The sequence below is a fragment of the Lipotes vexillifer genome, unplaced genomic scaffold, assembly GCF_000442215.2.
Source record: "Lipotes vexillifer unplaced genomic scaffold, Lipotes_vexillifer_v1.1 scaffold37, whole genome shotgun sequence".
In the NCBI taxonomy this organism is placed as follows: domain Eukaryota; kingdom Metazoa; phylum Chordata; class Mammalia; order Artiodactyla; family Lipotidae; genus Lipotes; species Lipotes vexillifer.
Window position 1 is genome coordinate 3631259 of NW_006791811.1, and position 16044 is coordinate 3647302.

At 44.5% G+C, this 16044-nt stretch overlaps 1 protein-coding gene across 1 annotated transcript; it reads right to left on the reverse strand.

The window, feature by feature from the left end:
- Positions 1–1238: 1238 nt before the first annotated feature.
- CLDN11 (claudin 11) lies at positions 1239–15817 on the reverse strand. Its single transcript, XM_007464729.1, has 3 exons — positions 15383–15817; positions 11670–11834; positions 1239–2545 (listed from the first exon to the last, which is right to left on the reverse strand). Exons 1-3 carry the CDS (start codon positions 15606–15608, stop codon positions 2313–2315), a joined length of 624 nt encoding a protein of 207 aa, XP_007464791.1. The 5' UTR covers positions 15609–15817; the 3' UTR covers positions 1239–2312.
- Positions 15818–16044: the final 227 nt, after the last annotated feature.

Genomic DNA, 16044 nt, shown 5'->3' on the forward strand with positions numbered 1-16044 from the left:
CCCCCTCACGAGAGAAAGCAAGCAGCAGTCTCAGGGAGGGGGGTGGGTCAGTAAGCGCATGCATCCATAAGAGGACACTTCTGATTCAAGCCGGTGGTTGTGACGAGGGGGACGGTTGTGGGGACCTAGGGCCTTCCTTGTCCACGCCCCCTGAGAGCCTCCTGCTCTATCCATGCTCCCAACCATTACTCCCTGGCAAGTTTTCATGAGGTAGGGAGCATCCTCCAATATAATCACACCACTTGTGTCCTTACAAGACTGTATCATAGGGCTTCCCTGGTGGCGCAGTGGTTGAGAGTCCGCCTGCCGATGCAGGGGACACGGCTTCGTGCCCTAGTCCGGGAAGATCCCACATGCTGCGGAGCAGCTGGGCCCGTGAGCCATGGCTGCTGAGCCTGCGCGTCCAGAGCCTGTGCTCTGCAACGGGAGAGGCCACAACAGTGAGAGGCCCGCGTACCGCAAAAAAAAACAAACAAAGACTGTATCATAACTAAGCAAATATTTTGGTCAACAAGAAGATTATCTTTTCTCCATAGGTAATTTAGAAATAGTTTCCACCAGGTTATAATCTCCTGATGTACACAGATCTCTACAAAAATGACTAGCCCAAGTGGATATTTCCAAAGAGGAAATGTTTGCCAATCATTATACTGTCAGCTAATGAAATTAGTATTTTTGGAAAAATACGGCCAAAATAGACTGTAATCTGTTTTTTTAGAGCAGACTTGTAACTTGACAGAGTTTCTGGTATAGAAAACACACATAAGTCAATTCAATGTATTTGTCTTTGTTCAAAATTACCAAATATATACATTCATATGTTTGAACGAAATACATTTAGATATTATGACCTAAAGATCCAATAAAATGGGATTGTTTTATAGTTCCCTTTATACCTAGCCAATTCCTTTACTAAGCACTCAACGTAGATAAAGGAGTTTAACTGTGTGATACTTGGCACTTGATATCTGATGGCTGCCTATTTATATATGACTTAAAGAAGCCATAACATCCCCACTTAAGAGACCTAGATAGCATCTAGGTCACATTTTTACTACCACACATTACCACCACAATACAGTGAATAAAATATAACTTTTCAATTATTCATGGCAGTGCAGAATGACTGGTTCTTGAATCCCTGACCAGGTTCCCTATAAATTGCTAGCAGAGATTAATGAAAAATTTTTCAATTGATGGATGAATACCTCTGGATACAACAGAATATTAAAGGCCAGTTTTGCAGACAGTCCGTTATTTTATTGCACAGATTTCATTTAAAGAATAAGATGCACCATCAATGTTTGGAGAGTTTGGGGTCCAGATACTGATACACCATCAGTGTTTGCACCCATAAAGTCAAATTCAACAGTACAATTTACGTTAAACAATATTGCTTCAAGGCAGCTAACAGAATGAAAATAGAGAGAAATTGGGAAAACCTTCTAAAATGTGTTAAATGGAAGCACATGCAGGTGTAGGATTCAAAACTACATCATACAAACCTGGAAATCAAGAACGTTTTGTGGAATGTCAGTTCGAGTTATACTCACTTGTACTGTTATTTATGGTATCATTAAAGTCTATCTGGTTCATTTCCTTCATACTGATGAATTGAGAATTTCAGGAAAACCATGGTTATAAAAATGAGCAATCTTGAAAAAGTATGTACAGATAAATGTAAAATCACAAACTAAAAAATATCTCCACCCCTTGCCCTCAACTTACAAAAGGGAAACTTTCCCATGGAGGGAAAGTTCCACAATTCCCCTCCCTTCCCCACCCCATGTTCCCAATTCTATTTTTTCTATTGGTTATAAGTGACCTTGGAGCTGAGAGAGGAGGGAGCGAACAGTGAGGCATGTTTATGAGGCTCCCATTGTCATCTGTAACAGTTTGAAAGTGTCTTTTATTTCTCTCCCCACACCCAACTCAGCAATGTTTGCAAGATATTTAAAAGTTAAAGAGAGAGGGAAATTTTTTCCCCATATATATATGTGTGTGTGTATATATATATATATATATATATATATATATATATATATATATATGACAAAGGAATGCCCAGAAAAGAGCTAATAGTGGGCAAAACCATGGAAAAAATGTGTGGCATCTGAGCTAAAGATTTCTCTTAAGGCAACAAAAGGAGAGGGGGTGTTAAGACTACAAAATGCCAGACAGGATGCTTTTCTAGACCATTGGCTTTGGAGCCTGGCAGAGGAGTGGGCTTCCCACCCCCTCACTGTGGCAAGCAAACCTAGGGCCATGGGCCCAGCATCTATAGCACCTCCATGGGCAGGCTGGTAGCTCTCTTATACATGGGCGCTCTTGGCATGAGTAGGGGAACTGGAGCCCGAAGAGTAGTAGAAACGGTTTTCACCAAACGACTGGGCATCTCCGGCGCAGCAGATGATGACACAGCCACCCACAAGGCACAGCACAGCACCGATCCAGCCCGCGTACAGGGAGTAGCCAAAGCTCACGATGGTGGTCTCACGGTGGGCGCACACAGGAAACCAGATGGTGGCGACAATGGCACAGAGAGCTGGGGAGACATGGAGAGGGCTGTGACTGGGCATCCCCATCACACACCAGCAGCGGGCAGGCTCCCCTTCACTCCACATACACACCCCTCTGGCTTCCAACCAACTCCAAAAACTCAATACACTCAGCTCTGCTCCCGCAGGGGCAATCTGAGCCTAAAGGTTTGAATCTATGGAATAAGCTGATAAAAGCTTGTACCAAACTGCTAGGTCCTAATTTTTTCAACAGGTGGCAGAGACAAAAGAACTCTGATGTAAAAACCTAGAAATAAATCATTTAAGTCCAAAAAATATGTATTTGTATTTATTTATATATCTTGACTTTATATGCCTATAATTACAATTCTACTCTTACACTTACCTAATTGCATTATAATTATCTCTTCCCATTCCAAGTTCTGAGTTCCTTGAAGGCAGGGCCCATGCCTTACGTTTGTAAAGTCAGAGTTCAGCTCAGTACAAAGCACGGAGTATGTGCTCAATGTATACCAGTTGAATGACTGGATGACCTGAGCTATTCAAAAATGAGAAACAAGACAGTGCCCACTCCAATTTCCACTCTATTCTTTCAGTTTGGTCAATTCATAGTACAAAGGCCAGAAGAAGCTATGAAAATTCTCTTGCTGTGGTGAATACTGCCAGACCTTGGTGGAGTATCGGCTAAGAGTCTGAGTTTGTATTGTGCTGCCTCACAGTCACAAAATCTCCATACACACACGAACAGTTCTCAGAGTAAAAGAAGCTACCCATTCAAGGGTTGTGACCCATCACAACAAATGTCATCACCACAAGAAATAGCCTCTACATCATTTAGTTCTTCCCCTCTTCCTAAGCAAAGTAACAAAACAGGGCAGGCAGGAGCCTATAAAGACTTGAAAAAACATTTTAAACCCCTACACCAGCACTGTCAAATGGGGTAGCTACAAGCTACATGGGCTATTGAACATTTCTTATGAGGGTAGTGGGACTGAAAACCAAATTTTGAATTTTAATTAATTTAAATTTAAATGAACACATGTAGCTAGTGGCTAATGTACTACACACCAACACCCTAGACAAAGTAACTCCATTCTTCTTTTGGTATCATCTGATCTCTCACAACTACAGCAGGACAGAAATTTTAGTTAAAGATGTAGGTTGGGATGGCACATTAAAGTTGACAGACCAAAAAGTAATAGTAAGGTTTCTAATTGTTAGTCATAAAGCCTTTGATACATTCACTGCAGGGCATTGCACTGTTTGCTACAAGGGGTACCCTTGTCACTTTCAACTCAGCAAGCTTCTTTCTGCTCATACAGAGTAATTTTCTAACTTACTTCTATGCCCACAAAGAAAAAAATGTAATTTTTCTTTAACATAGCACTCAAATCTAACAGCCCTGTACATTAGTTCTAAACTGAAGGAAAGATTTAAGTCTTACCCATTTTGAAAGACCTTTTAGACTATCTCATTGCACTTGTGTAGCTTGTAACATAGGGTTTTGTTGACAACACACTAAGCCCATCCCCACAAGGTGTGTATAGATATGTATAAATAGATGTGATTCCTGTCCTAAAAAAGTATAGATCCCAAGTGGAAGTCAGAAGTAAGAAAGTGAACTTGGGGGCTTTGAATTGCTCCAACTGGCTTTCTAACAGCCTAAATTCATTCCATTAACTGTGAACTATTCATATATTTAAGCAGTTTATATATTGATAGATTATCTAAGAAGCTAAAATCTGTCCATATGTTAATAGCTTCACTTAAAGAGTAAAGCACCATCATGCCAGCTTCTGTAATATTTTTATATGCGATACCATAAGAAGATGTATTTTCCTTCTGTGAATAGAGTATTCTCAAGAACACCAGTTGATCTGATTGATGGAACCTTCCCTTTCCAACGCAGGGCTTTGAGTACTTAAGATACTTAAGAGAATTTTTTTCTTTCTCTTCCTCTGGCCACCGATTCCAAATCTGGCACTCTTGGAGAACTGCTTGGCTATTGTCATAGTTATACTCTCAGTGAGGCACAGAGAAAAGCCTTTTCTCTATCATGAAAGGGGCACAAGCTTTTTCTAGAGTGTTTGAGCCAGAAAGAATTGCTCTAGATTCTTTATATCAAGACACAATCCAGCTACACACCCCTAGATGCCAAAAAGGGGCATTCGTTCTGATACGGGCAAAAACAGCAACCTAGAAAGGGCTTCCAAGCTTTATTAGAGGGAAAGGTGGGGAGGGAAAAGCCGAATTCCATAGGGAAAAAAAAAAAGATTTGATTCCCAGTTGATTTGGTTCAATCCAATTGATCTTTCCTATAAACTATTAACTGGATTCAAAACAGGTTATGGTTCAAATTAAGTTTTATGTTTTTCAATTACTTTGTATTTATATATACCACACACACACACACACACACACACACACACACACACAAAAGCATTCTCCACATTTCATTTAAACCTCACCTAACTTGCAGCTTGGTTTAGATTTTATAGAATAAGATTAAAAGTTGCCTCTAATTTCACTGAATTCTTTCCCTTTTCCTAAGCAAAGTAATAAAGCTAGGTTATCTTCACGTAGGGAAAGAATCAGGCTCGCTATTCAAAAGTAATTATCAGTCTTGATTTCGAATGTTTTAGAGATTTTGTTAGATTTTATTCCTATATAATTCACCAGAAAAAGGAAAACTCATAAAAAATGTCTGAACATTTAAATAATGAACTTATAGGACTGGGTGAGTGAATGGTTGGATGGATGGACAGACAGATGGAGAGATGAGAGGTAGATTCATTTCCAGTCTATTCTCCACCTCATCCACACCAAAACTGACTTCCAAAATTATAAAACTTTAATGTGACTTTAACACACTCAAAGCTACAAGCTCATGATTTACCTCATTAAAGATTTCCTTCTTTTACAATCCATGCAAAACAAGGCAAATGAGCACCAGCAGGCTCTTTATTTCCTAGTAGATAATTGAACTCTGGGTGGAATTCCTGTGGCTCTCAAAGATGGACCACATCAAAAACCCCTAGAAGATGACAGACTGCCACACAACATAAAGGGAATGAGAGGTTCACTGTGACCTTCAACTGAACTCACAACGAAGAATGTTTAAAAACTAAAAAAGGAGTTCATTCAATTTCAGCATGGTTTGAAGGGAAAGGAGATTTACTGATTTACTAGTTTTAATCAGTAAAGTTAAAAATGCAAGTCATATCATACTCAACTGAAAGATGTGACACATTAATAGAACTGGCGGTAATTTTTGGCTTTCTTAAAGACATAGGAGTCCTGCTAGAATTATTGCTATTTGCAGACACACACACACATACAAAGAGTTTGTAATGATTCTCTCCACATTTGGGGAAAATAAAGAAAATGTTTTTCTTAAAAAGTCACAGTTACCCATAAGGTAAAGAACATTGAAGGAAGATAAAGGGAATTTTCATTTCTTTTTATGTCATCAGAATTTATTTTTAAATTAAGTCTCTAAAAATAGGACAGGGGGAATTTTTGCGGGCCTCTCAATGCTGTGGCCTCTCCCGTTGCGGAGCACAGGCTCCGGACGCGCAGGCTCAGCGGCCATGGCTCACGGGCCCAGCCGATCCGTGGCACGTGGGATCTTCCCGGACCGGGGCACGAACCCACGTCGCCTGCATCGGCAGGCGGACTCTCAACCACTGCGCCACCAGGGAAGCCCAGGACAGGGGGAATTTTAACACTTCGATTTTTCAATTTGTTCCTCCTCTTCTACCTTCAGAAGATGCAACAGTTAACTGCACAAGAGGGAAAAAATTCTGCCACTTGTGGGGGGCTAGAAAGTGAAAATTAGGGATATCTTCATCTGAAAAAACAAAAGAAGGAGAAGGGGAGAAGAAAGCTTCACTGTGTAGATATAGATTCAGCTGGACTTGGTCCTCTCACAAGCAGAATTCCTTGCTCTTCATAGAATAAAATTGTTTGCCCTTATTGATAAATTTCAAATAATTTAATACAATCAGTTCTTTAGTTGATAGGAAATACCCTTATTAAAAGTTAGCAATGATCTTGATGTAGCCAAACACAGAAAATATTTGGGAAGGCAGTTTAAGAGCAAAAATGAAATGTAAGTGTAGCTTTTCATCTATTTAGGGATTAGATGACACAGGGTAATACATGGAGTTAAATAAATGTGATGAAGTTAAATAAAATTGGTACAGGTATGTTTGGCTTTGGAGGTAACAACTTAGAGAGAGAGAAGGACAGACAGACAAAGAAGCCCAGAAAGACAGAAGAGCAGCAGACCCTGACATTTCTTCCTTCCTCCAATGAGCACCTCTGTTTTCAGGCTTCGTCACTTTCAGTACTAAGCATTGAAAGAACTTTTAAAGGCATCACTTCCAGCACAAAGCAATATTTTCATTAAAATAACTTAAATTACTCTGACTTACATTAGTAATACTGGAAAAAATCTTCCTTGATCTGATATCTGAGATTTGCTTCAGAAAAATCTGGGGACTGGGAGAAAAGTAGACGTACAGAGACGAAGCAGATTGAATGTGAGTTGATCATTATTGGGAGTGAGTTTGGGTTCATTACACTAGCCTCTACTTTTGTGTATGTTTCAAATTTTCCACAACACCTTTTTTTTAAAATCCCCTTCCATTTAGCATTTTACGGTGCACCGAATGCCATCTTCCGCAATTGATGCTATTATGTCACATGATCTAACTAGCAATTCACTTTAGCTTTTCACAAAGAAGCCAGTTAACTCAAGACAACAAGTAATCAGATTTCTAACCAGCTGTTGGTTGGAGTCATATGTATTTGTTGTTTCCTTATAATTTGAAACCACAAAATGTTTTGTCTTTCCTTTTTTCATTTGTCACTGTCTAAATTTTGACTTAAGAAAACAGCTGCCAAAGGACACAGGCCTCTATGCAATGACTTTTATGGAGATATAATATTTACAATAATCATCAAGTCAATGGAATATTTGAGTACATTATTTTCCTGGCCTGCTTTCAGCACTTTTTTCCCTTTATTTCTATTCCACACATTGTTATCTCTTTTTTCCTACAACCTTTTTTAAAAGCCAGCTTCGTGGTTATTTGTTAATTTTTTAAAAAACACTGAAGTTAGAGACAGGAAAGACCTCATAAAGCAGTTAATTCCTCCAATTTTACTAATAAGGTCATTTTAAGCCACAACCATACTAAGATGCTACATCCTTTCTTCTACCCACATGAAATCTGATTTAGATTAGGAACTTTGTGTAAAGTTAATGAGTTTGAAAGAAGACTTTTTCTATTATCTCAGTACTCCGGGATTAAGGGCATCACTGTTTATTTCACACCCAAGGATTCCCAATCCCCCTAGGACATCCGATTCTCTGTGTGTGACAAGCTCAATTTTTCCCACATTTGCATATACCCTTTATTTTATGGCACTTTCATTATTGGCCTATAAGTTCCAAGTTGAAAACATTTTTCCAATACAAATATTGGATTCCTGAGGCCATACTTTTTAAAAGGAGGAGAGAAGACGAAGGATTCCACTTAGGAAGGAAAATACATTTCCTTTCCTTCCATTCCCTACCCCACCTCCCCAAGAAACACCCAAATCAAGTACTTTGTAACTTATAGTGAGATGAGAATTAGACTGAATCAGAACTAAGCTTGAGCATTTTCAGTTGGGTAGCTTATCATGACGTTTCATAATGGAATAAGTCCCAAACTCAAACTATTGATCCCTACACTCTGGTTTTTAGAAAGTAAGCAAAGAAAATATTTCCAGTAGACCAGGATGTGACCTGGTGTTTCCAGGAACAGTTCGTCATCTCTCCTTACCAGTTTCACGTGTGGAGATGACCCTGCAGAAATTAGATGTGATGGAAGGAATACCCAGCTACCTTCTAGGTTAGCTCTCTATTTCCTCTAAACAACAACATCTGTAAGATAGCAACCAGGTGTTGAGCACCTACTAGGCGCCAGACACCATGCACGCTAAATAACTTGCATACATCATTTCACTATTCTTACCAACCTCAGAAGTAGGCAGTATTGTCCCCATTTTATATAAAGCCTCAGAGACATTAAGTAACTGGCCCCATTCACACAGCTAGAAAGTGGTAGGTCCAAGATTTAGTACAGTTGGTCTGACTCCACATGATAAGATGAAGCATCTCAGGGCATAGATACCTCCTGCCTCAGCAGGGGCTCTTGAAAAGCCATAGGGTAGAATTAGATTTGCCTCTGCTCCACCCTGGATCTGAGGCGCCCACTGCTCCTTGAACTACTCATCTAGCTTAAGAAGTCGGCAGCATCAGGCTCCCATTCCTTCCCCTACAGCAGGAACCAAATCCTCACAACACTGAACTCAGACTCGAGAAGATAAGCTGTTGTACCACAGACATAATTTTTTTTAAGCTTTCTGAAAAATAATTAAAGGTTTTCAGAGTCAGGAAGAACTGATTTTAATTAAAAGTGCTTACAGTTTTCATCCCAAGATTAGCTTTGACACTGTTTCCGGTTCCCAGGCTCCCACACCCCAGTGTGCCTGGCCCCCGTTGGAAGGGGACCACACCTCAACTGGAGCACCTCTGGTGACCCCCTAGGACAGAAGCCCATCCTGAACCACACAAAGGGAGGCTTCACTCTCTCTTGTTCCTCCCACCCACTGCCCAGCAGGGCAACAAGGCAGGGGAAACAAGGCACACGGGCTCCCTGCCGAGAAGACCTAGGGGAGGCCAGCAGGTGCCACACTTGAGACAATGAGCTTTACATTTCCAGATCGAGAAAGCAAGCGAGCTTGTTCCAGTCTAAACAACATCCAACCCAAAGGCAAGCCGCGCGACCCACTGAGAAACAAATCCGGACAGGAGCCATCAAAGAGGACGCAAGTACCACTGGAGATAAAAGGCTACAAGAGGGCAAGGGGCAGCCTCCCTGGGGGAAGGGGTGTCAGACCACTCAATGCCCCCTCCATCGTCTCCCTCTGGGCAGCAAACAAGGACTGAGGAGCTCACACCCATACCTGCCCACCCCTCTCAGTCTCCTCTCTATGATTCTGTCTGCATCCACCAACCCACTTGAAAAAGATGAAGAAAAACAGTATTTAATTCGTCTAGGAAGTTTCAAACGACGGGTTGTTATTTTTTAATAATCATTATATTCAACTGGACAATTAAGTTGTTTTCAGGGGTTTTTTAAATACCAATTTGTCTCTGTGACTTTGCTTTTATATCTTTATTTTCTACAGGGTTTGCATTTGGGGTTTTCTCATGTATTCTCTTACTCGTGGATATTCTGTGACTCTCATATGGAAGGCTAGGATTTCTAAAGATGAACACTCAACACAACGGACCCATCCTTTTGTTTTGGGATCCTCAGAGCTAAAGAGAAAGCCTTCTGGGGCTTCTGTAAGAATGTGAGGAAAGTTACAAACAACCGCAAATATCTAGGATGAGAAGGGTTTCACCTGGATTCTGCAAACCAGTTTACTTGTAGAACTTTTGTCTACCTATTGGAAAGGGAGTTCAGATGCAAAGATCTGGCCATCGAAAAGCACTACAAGGAAGGACCCTGTGAGTTGAATGAAGCACATGATGCTGTGTTCCGTGTGGCACTCCCACACAAATTCTTTGTGGCGGGAACCAAAATGTCCATGACCAAATTCTCCTCTGGAAATTACAGAGGTTTTCTGATCTTTTCACTCCTATTAACACACACACACACACACACACACACACACACACACACGCACAGGCACACGCACACGCAAGCCCCTCCTCTGAATTCTCCGTGGCTTCAGAAGCCTCTAAAAAACCTCCATCCCTTTGCAATCAAGGGAAACCTTACCCCTATGTCTCATGTCTCCTCACCTCACCGGTGTCACTGTGAGTGACCATCACTAAGTGGCACTGATCCACACAGAACCCTGGCTCCTTACCTTTCCCCCTCAAACACATGGTCTGATACCAGTTTGGGGATGGGAATTTCCTGTCCCAGGAGAACATGATTTATACCTAACTCATATCCAAACCAATGTCTCCTCACAATGTCTCAGGACACTTGGCAACAAGAGCTGCTGTTCTTAAAATGCATGTCAGAGAGTAGAGCTAGAAGGACCCTCCCTAGGCTGTTGATTTAACCAGACCCCCGTGTGCAGGTGTAATCAGGAACACTGAACAAGCACATGTCGTGTCCTTGGCCTGAGCTGTCCCTCTCTCCAATCCATGACCTGATCACCTTCTATCCAGCTCTCAAAATTCATCCCTAGGGTCCTCTGCTCTGGAAAACTCCTCCAATCTGGATCAGGTGCCTTCCTATGTGCGTGCACAGCCTGTGTACCTTTTTTAGGTGAGCAAGTATACCAAGTACATCAAGATGTCCAAGTACACTCAAAGCAGAGACTACCTTCTTTTTTCCAAAATCCCCAGTGCCTACCATAGTGCCTGGCACTCAGGAGGTGCTCAGTGAATGCTTACTGAATAAAAGATGGAATCATCACCTAGTGATCTACCACCCCCAGCATCTTACTTTTATCTTGCCCTCCTCTTTCTCTGGTCTTTCTTTATATGTTAACTGAAGTTCTCAATCCTGGTTGCACTCAAGAGTCACATGGGAAGCTTTCAGAAAATATCTTTGCCTGGTCTAATGCCCAGAACTTCTGACTCAATGGACCTGCAGTGGGACCTGGACACAGGTGTTTCCAAAAAGGGATTCTATCGTGAAGCCTGGGTGGAGAGCTGCCCTGTAACTCTCTTCTGCCTTCTGTTCTCTCTCTTAGGTATACCATCAAAATCCTTTTTGTTTGTTTTTTTTTAACTTTTTTTTTCCTTGGCGGCGCCGAATGGCCTGTGGGATCTCAGTTCCCGGACCAGGGATCGAACCCCCTGCAGTGGACGCGCAGAGCCCTAACCACTGGACAGCCAGGGAAGTCCCTTAACTTACTTTTATGTTCAGTGATTCCCACAGGCGTTACTTATCCCTCTGCATCAAATGCCCAAGAAACATAAAGGGATACACATCGTGGGGGGCTTTTCCCCCAGTGGATTCACATGCCTTCCTTGCACACGTCTCTTGAACTCGATGAAGCAGCAGCAAGACCCGAGATTCTTCAGGTTCGCTGGGAGTTGGGGTGCTCTACAAAAACCTGTCTTACCCAGCAGAATGAGCATGACGCCAGCCAGCTGGGCCCGCCTGTACTTGGCCACGCCAGGCTCCTGGCCCATTCGGATGCAGGGGAGAACGGTCAGCAGCAGGAGAATGGCCGGCAGACCCAGGACTGAGGCAGCGATCATCAGGGCTCGGCAAGCCTGCACATAGCCTGGGAACAAGAGTGCAGACAGGGTGGGTTAGGCCATGGGTCCCCGTGGATCCTCAATCCCGCCTCACGGGAATTCAGCACCATCTGCCTTCCTCCCTCTTGTCCCACTCCAGGACTTATAATATGTTAAATGTTGTCCAAGATCACTTTGCATGTTCAACTTTTAACGTGACTCAGTGACGAAAAAAGGAAGGTTGGGGGCTGGAGAGACTGAATGGGGATCCCTGGTTTAGACCACTCATCCAAGCTTCCGAGATGAAGAGGCCAAGAGTACAATTGCACTGTTACATCACCTTGTGAAAAATTCGGATTAAAATTCAAATCTTTGAAGAGTTCTTCTGTGATGGTCTGTGCTGATCCCAGCCTGCTGTTGATATGTTCTACCTGTGTGACCTTGGGCAAGTGTCTTGACACTTTCCTCACCTACAGAGTAAAAATAATAATAGTACCTACATCTCTCCAATGGAATTCAACTAAGATTAAATTCGTTAATTCATGAAGTGCTCAGAACAGTGCCTAGCACATGCTAAGTACTCCAAAAAGGGTCAGCTATTATTACTGGTATTCCTAATATTACTCTGTGTCAAGGCAGTACTTTTATCTCCAGGTGTACTAGGTGATATTGTCCCTTAACCATGTGCTTTTAATTCACACTGTATATAAACAGTATGTGGCCCTAACTAGACTAAGCTAAGACTCAGGCTTCCTCTTTGATATCTCCACAGATACTGCTTGCTCATGAATCCTGTCCCCTATAGATGGTCAGGCTCCATCTCCTGCCTCCCCGACTGTGCCCTGGGCATGCTTCCACAATGGTCCATTTTCCATAAAGGCATCTCTCCAGCCCCAGGGATTCCTAGAAGACAGACACCTGCCTTGGTCTTCATGGAGTTAACACAGTGCCCACAACAGATGATGTAAACATACAATTATGAATGAAGGAATTAACGAGTTGAGTAATAAGAGTGGAGCAAAGCTACCTGAACTTTATACTGTCAAATAAAATGCTAGGTAACTACTTTATTAAGAAACAGATTATAATATGTGCAATATTTATGTAAAATAAATCTGACAAGATGCTGGGAGAATATGACACACTTAAATGTATTGTTTCTCACTAAAACACTCTCCCTCCTTCAAAAATGGGGGTGGGGGAGTTGTAACTCTCCCTCTTGACTCAGAGGAAAGTAGAGCTAATGACCTGGGGGAAGCAGAGTTAATGGCAAACCCAAAAACAAGCCCCAGCTTCTGCCTCATGTGCCAGGACCCTCACACCAAATGTGGCCAGCCTACCCGTGCACCAAGACCCAACTGCAAGACTGCCTATTAGCAAGATGTGTTTTGCCAGAATTCAGACTCCACAAGGGCACACTCCCAACAATTGCCCAACTCAGTTTCTTCTAAATTAAGGGTAATCAATCAATCAAGTATCTGTTGACTTGAAGACCCCCGGAAAGGAGCCACAGGAGGTCTGAAGCAAGACCTCTGACCTCAGCCCTAAGCCACTGCGACTGGTCAAAGAACCAGGGCTGGCATAAAGGAGAGTCAGCTAGCCACCTGGATTCTGAAATTCATGGCACAGTCTGTGAACGTGCTATGTGCCAAGGCCACATTTGAGAATCTAAAGATGGAGACTGAGATCTGTCCCTGTCCCCACCTACAGCGTGAGGGAGGGGACCACAGGAAGGATTAGGCCCTCCCTAAAGTGTACTCCATCTGTAGGATGGTCTATGTTCTCTAAAAATAAACCACTTGTCACTGAATGCTCAGCAAACTTAATTTCAGGAGGAAGGAAGCAGAGAGTAATTTTATGCTTCAAGTCAGATTCTTAAAAATACCATGCCCGGCTTTTAATAAAAAATATAGCTACCATTTATGGAGCCTCTACTACATCTAAGGAGGCTTACATTTCTCATCTCATTTAATCCCCCAAACAACTCTGAAAGATAGGGGGTTGGTTTCATTTTAATTTTTAAAAGAAGACAACTGGGGTTCATAGAGGTTAAGAACATGTCCCAAACCACTCGGATTGTGAGCACTGCATCCCAGAGTCTGACCCAGGTCTACCAACGGCAGCTTTAGCTGAAGGTGGGTTCACATCTGGGTTCCCCAGACCTCTGTCATTCTGAAAGTCCAAAATGGAGGGCAGGACTGGCACGCACTGTGTGTACCTGCTGTGTGTCAGGGGCAGTGCCAGGTGCAGGGGAAGATGCAAAGAGGGTAGGATGCTATCTATATCTTTGAGGAATTTAAAATGTGGTAGGAGAACTTGACTCACAAACAATGAACAGAAAAGTCAAAACGTGCACTGACGGGGATAGGGGTCAAATACCAGGGTGGCAAGGAGGAAGGGCGGATAGATTCCGACTACAAGGACCTGGAAATAGAAAGCACTTGAGGTGAGGCTTAAAGAGGGGCAGTCTTCGGGAGCGAAAGGCTCATCCAGGAGAAGGCCAAAGCCAAAGTCTCCCAGACTGGCGGCCTCGGGGGCCAGTTACTCTGGCCGACCGCCCAGTTACTCCACTTGTTAAGGAAACCGGGATAGGCCTTTAAAGGCGCACCATCCTCAAAGGCTAGCAAGACAGTCGTGCTTAGGCCTGGGCCAGGATAAGCCAAGATTCCGAGCAGAAAACCTGAAGTGGCTCCGGAGACCTTGTCGATCATCCAACTGGCTCGACGTTTAAATCTGAATTGAAACTTGCCCAGAATTTTTCAACGGGGCAGCAAGTTAAGATTCGGCACCGGCTGGCGTCGGGGAAGGTGGAAACTAGGCAACTCTTCCCTCCCCTCCCCACTCTGAGGCACAGCAGTAGGGGAGGGGGCGACCCGCGGAGGTGCGCCTTTTCCCAAGGTGAGGGGGCCCTCCCAGGGGCGCCCGTTCTTCCCTCTCCGACCCCAGGGTGCGGAGACTGGGAGGGGGATCTCGGCAGGTCCGAGGACCGACGCCCTCCACTGCGGGGGCAAGGGGTAAGGGAAATGGGACAGGTCCTGGGGCCTGTGGGAACCGACTGGGCGCAGGTAGGAGGGCCCTAACTTGGCCAGGACACCTCGGCCGTCCCACAAGGACTGGGAAACTCAGGCTGCGCCTGTTCGGATAGCTGGAATGCTTTTGTTTCTCTCTTTCCTCCTCCAGCCTCTGCGGGTGGATTCTAACAGGGAAAGCAGGGCGCCTGCAGGAGGCGGCCGGGGGATGGAGTACTTCTTATCCACCCACAGTGGGAGCACGCGGCAGGTGAGGCTACGGTAATTAACACGTAGGGAGTTCCAACTATGTGTCTATGTCTCAGTTCATTACCTTCCCAGGGTGACTCGGCCGGTGGCCACCACTGTCAACCCAAATTCCAGATAAGAAAACTGAGGCTGAGAGAGGTTAAGTTCAGGGCTACCTAATTGCTTCCTCAACAAAGTAGGGCTGAAGGTGTCAAAAGATGCCCAAAGTCTTCAAGCCCCCAAATGATTCTGTGAACGCTGCCTAATGCTCCCCTCCCCCGTCTGCCCGGAAGGAAAGGGTTTATTTAGGACAGCCACTTGCAAGGCAGGGTCCTTACCCGGCAGGATGAGGATGTCCACCAGGGGCTTGCAGTGGTACAGCCCCGTGGCCAGGACGCAGTCGGCCCACAGCCCCTTGGAGCCCAGCTCGTCCAGCTTGCGGCAGGTGGGGATAGTGTAGCCGCAGGTCACCACCCAGTCATTGGTGGACGTGGTGACGATGATGCCGATCCAACCCACGAAGCTCGTGACGAAACCCACTACCTGCAGGCATGTGGCCACCATCGTGGCCACCCTGGAGTCCCTGCGCCTCGCCCCTCACTAGCTGTGCCCGCGCCCGGGCTCGACGGCGCCTGCCCCGGTCCTCCTTCTCCCGCGCTGGCGAGCCGCTGGCCTGCGACGGCGAGATGCGGGATGCTGGAGGAGGCGAGAAGCCACGAGACGCAGCGAGCCCAGCTGCACGACGGGCGCGCGGCGAGGACTGCAGCGCGGCTGGGCAGCGGGCCCCCGCCCCCCTCTTTAAACCCCGCAGACCCGGCCGGCGAGCTCCAATCCGCGACGGCCCCGGGTCCAGCAGGCCAATCGCCGGGCGGGGTCAGGAGTGGGATGTGGAGGGAAGCAGAGTTAGGGAGGGGGTGATCCCGCCGCCCCGCCGGCGGGCGTCGCACGGTTAGTGTTGGAAATAAAAAAATTTGGAAAGAAAATAATTCGATCCAGGTCC

Bases quoted from the DNA above. Each gene is read 5' to 3' on its own strand.
- CLDN11 (XM_007464729.1), bottom strand. From the start codon at position 15,608: ATGGTGGCCACATGCCTGCAGGTAGTGGGTTTCGTCACGAGCTTCGTG. The intron at 11,835-15,382 runs GTAAGGACCCTG...TCTTGTTCCCAG, and splicing joins GGACATCCTCATCCTGCCGG to GCTATGTGCAGGCTTGCCGA. The intron at 2,546-11,669 runs GTAAGACAGGTT...ATGTCTCCCCAG, and splicing joins CGTCATGCTCATTCTGCTGG to CTCTCTGTGCCATTGTCGCC.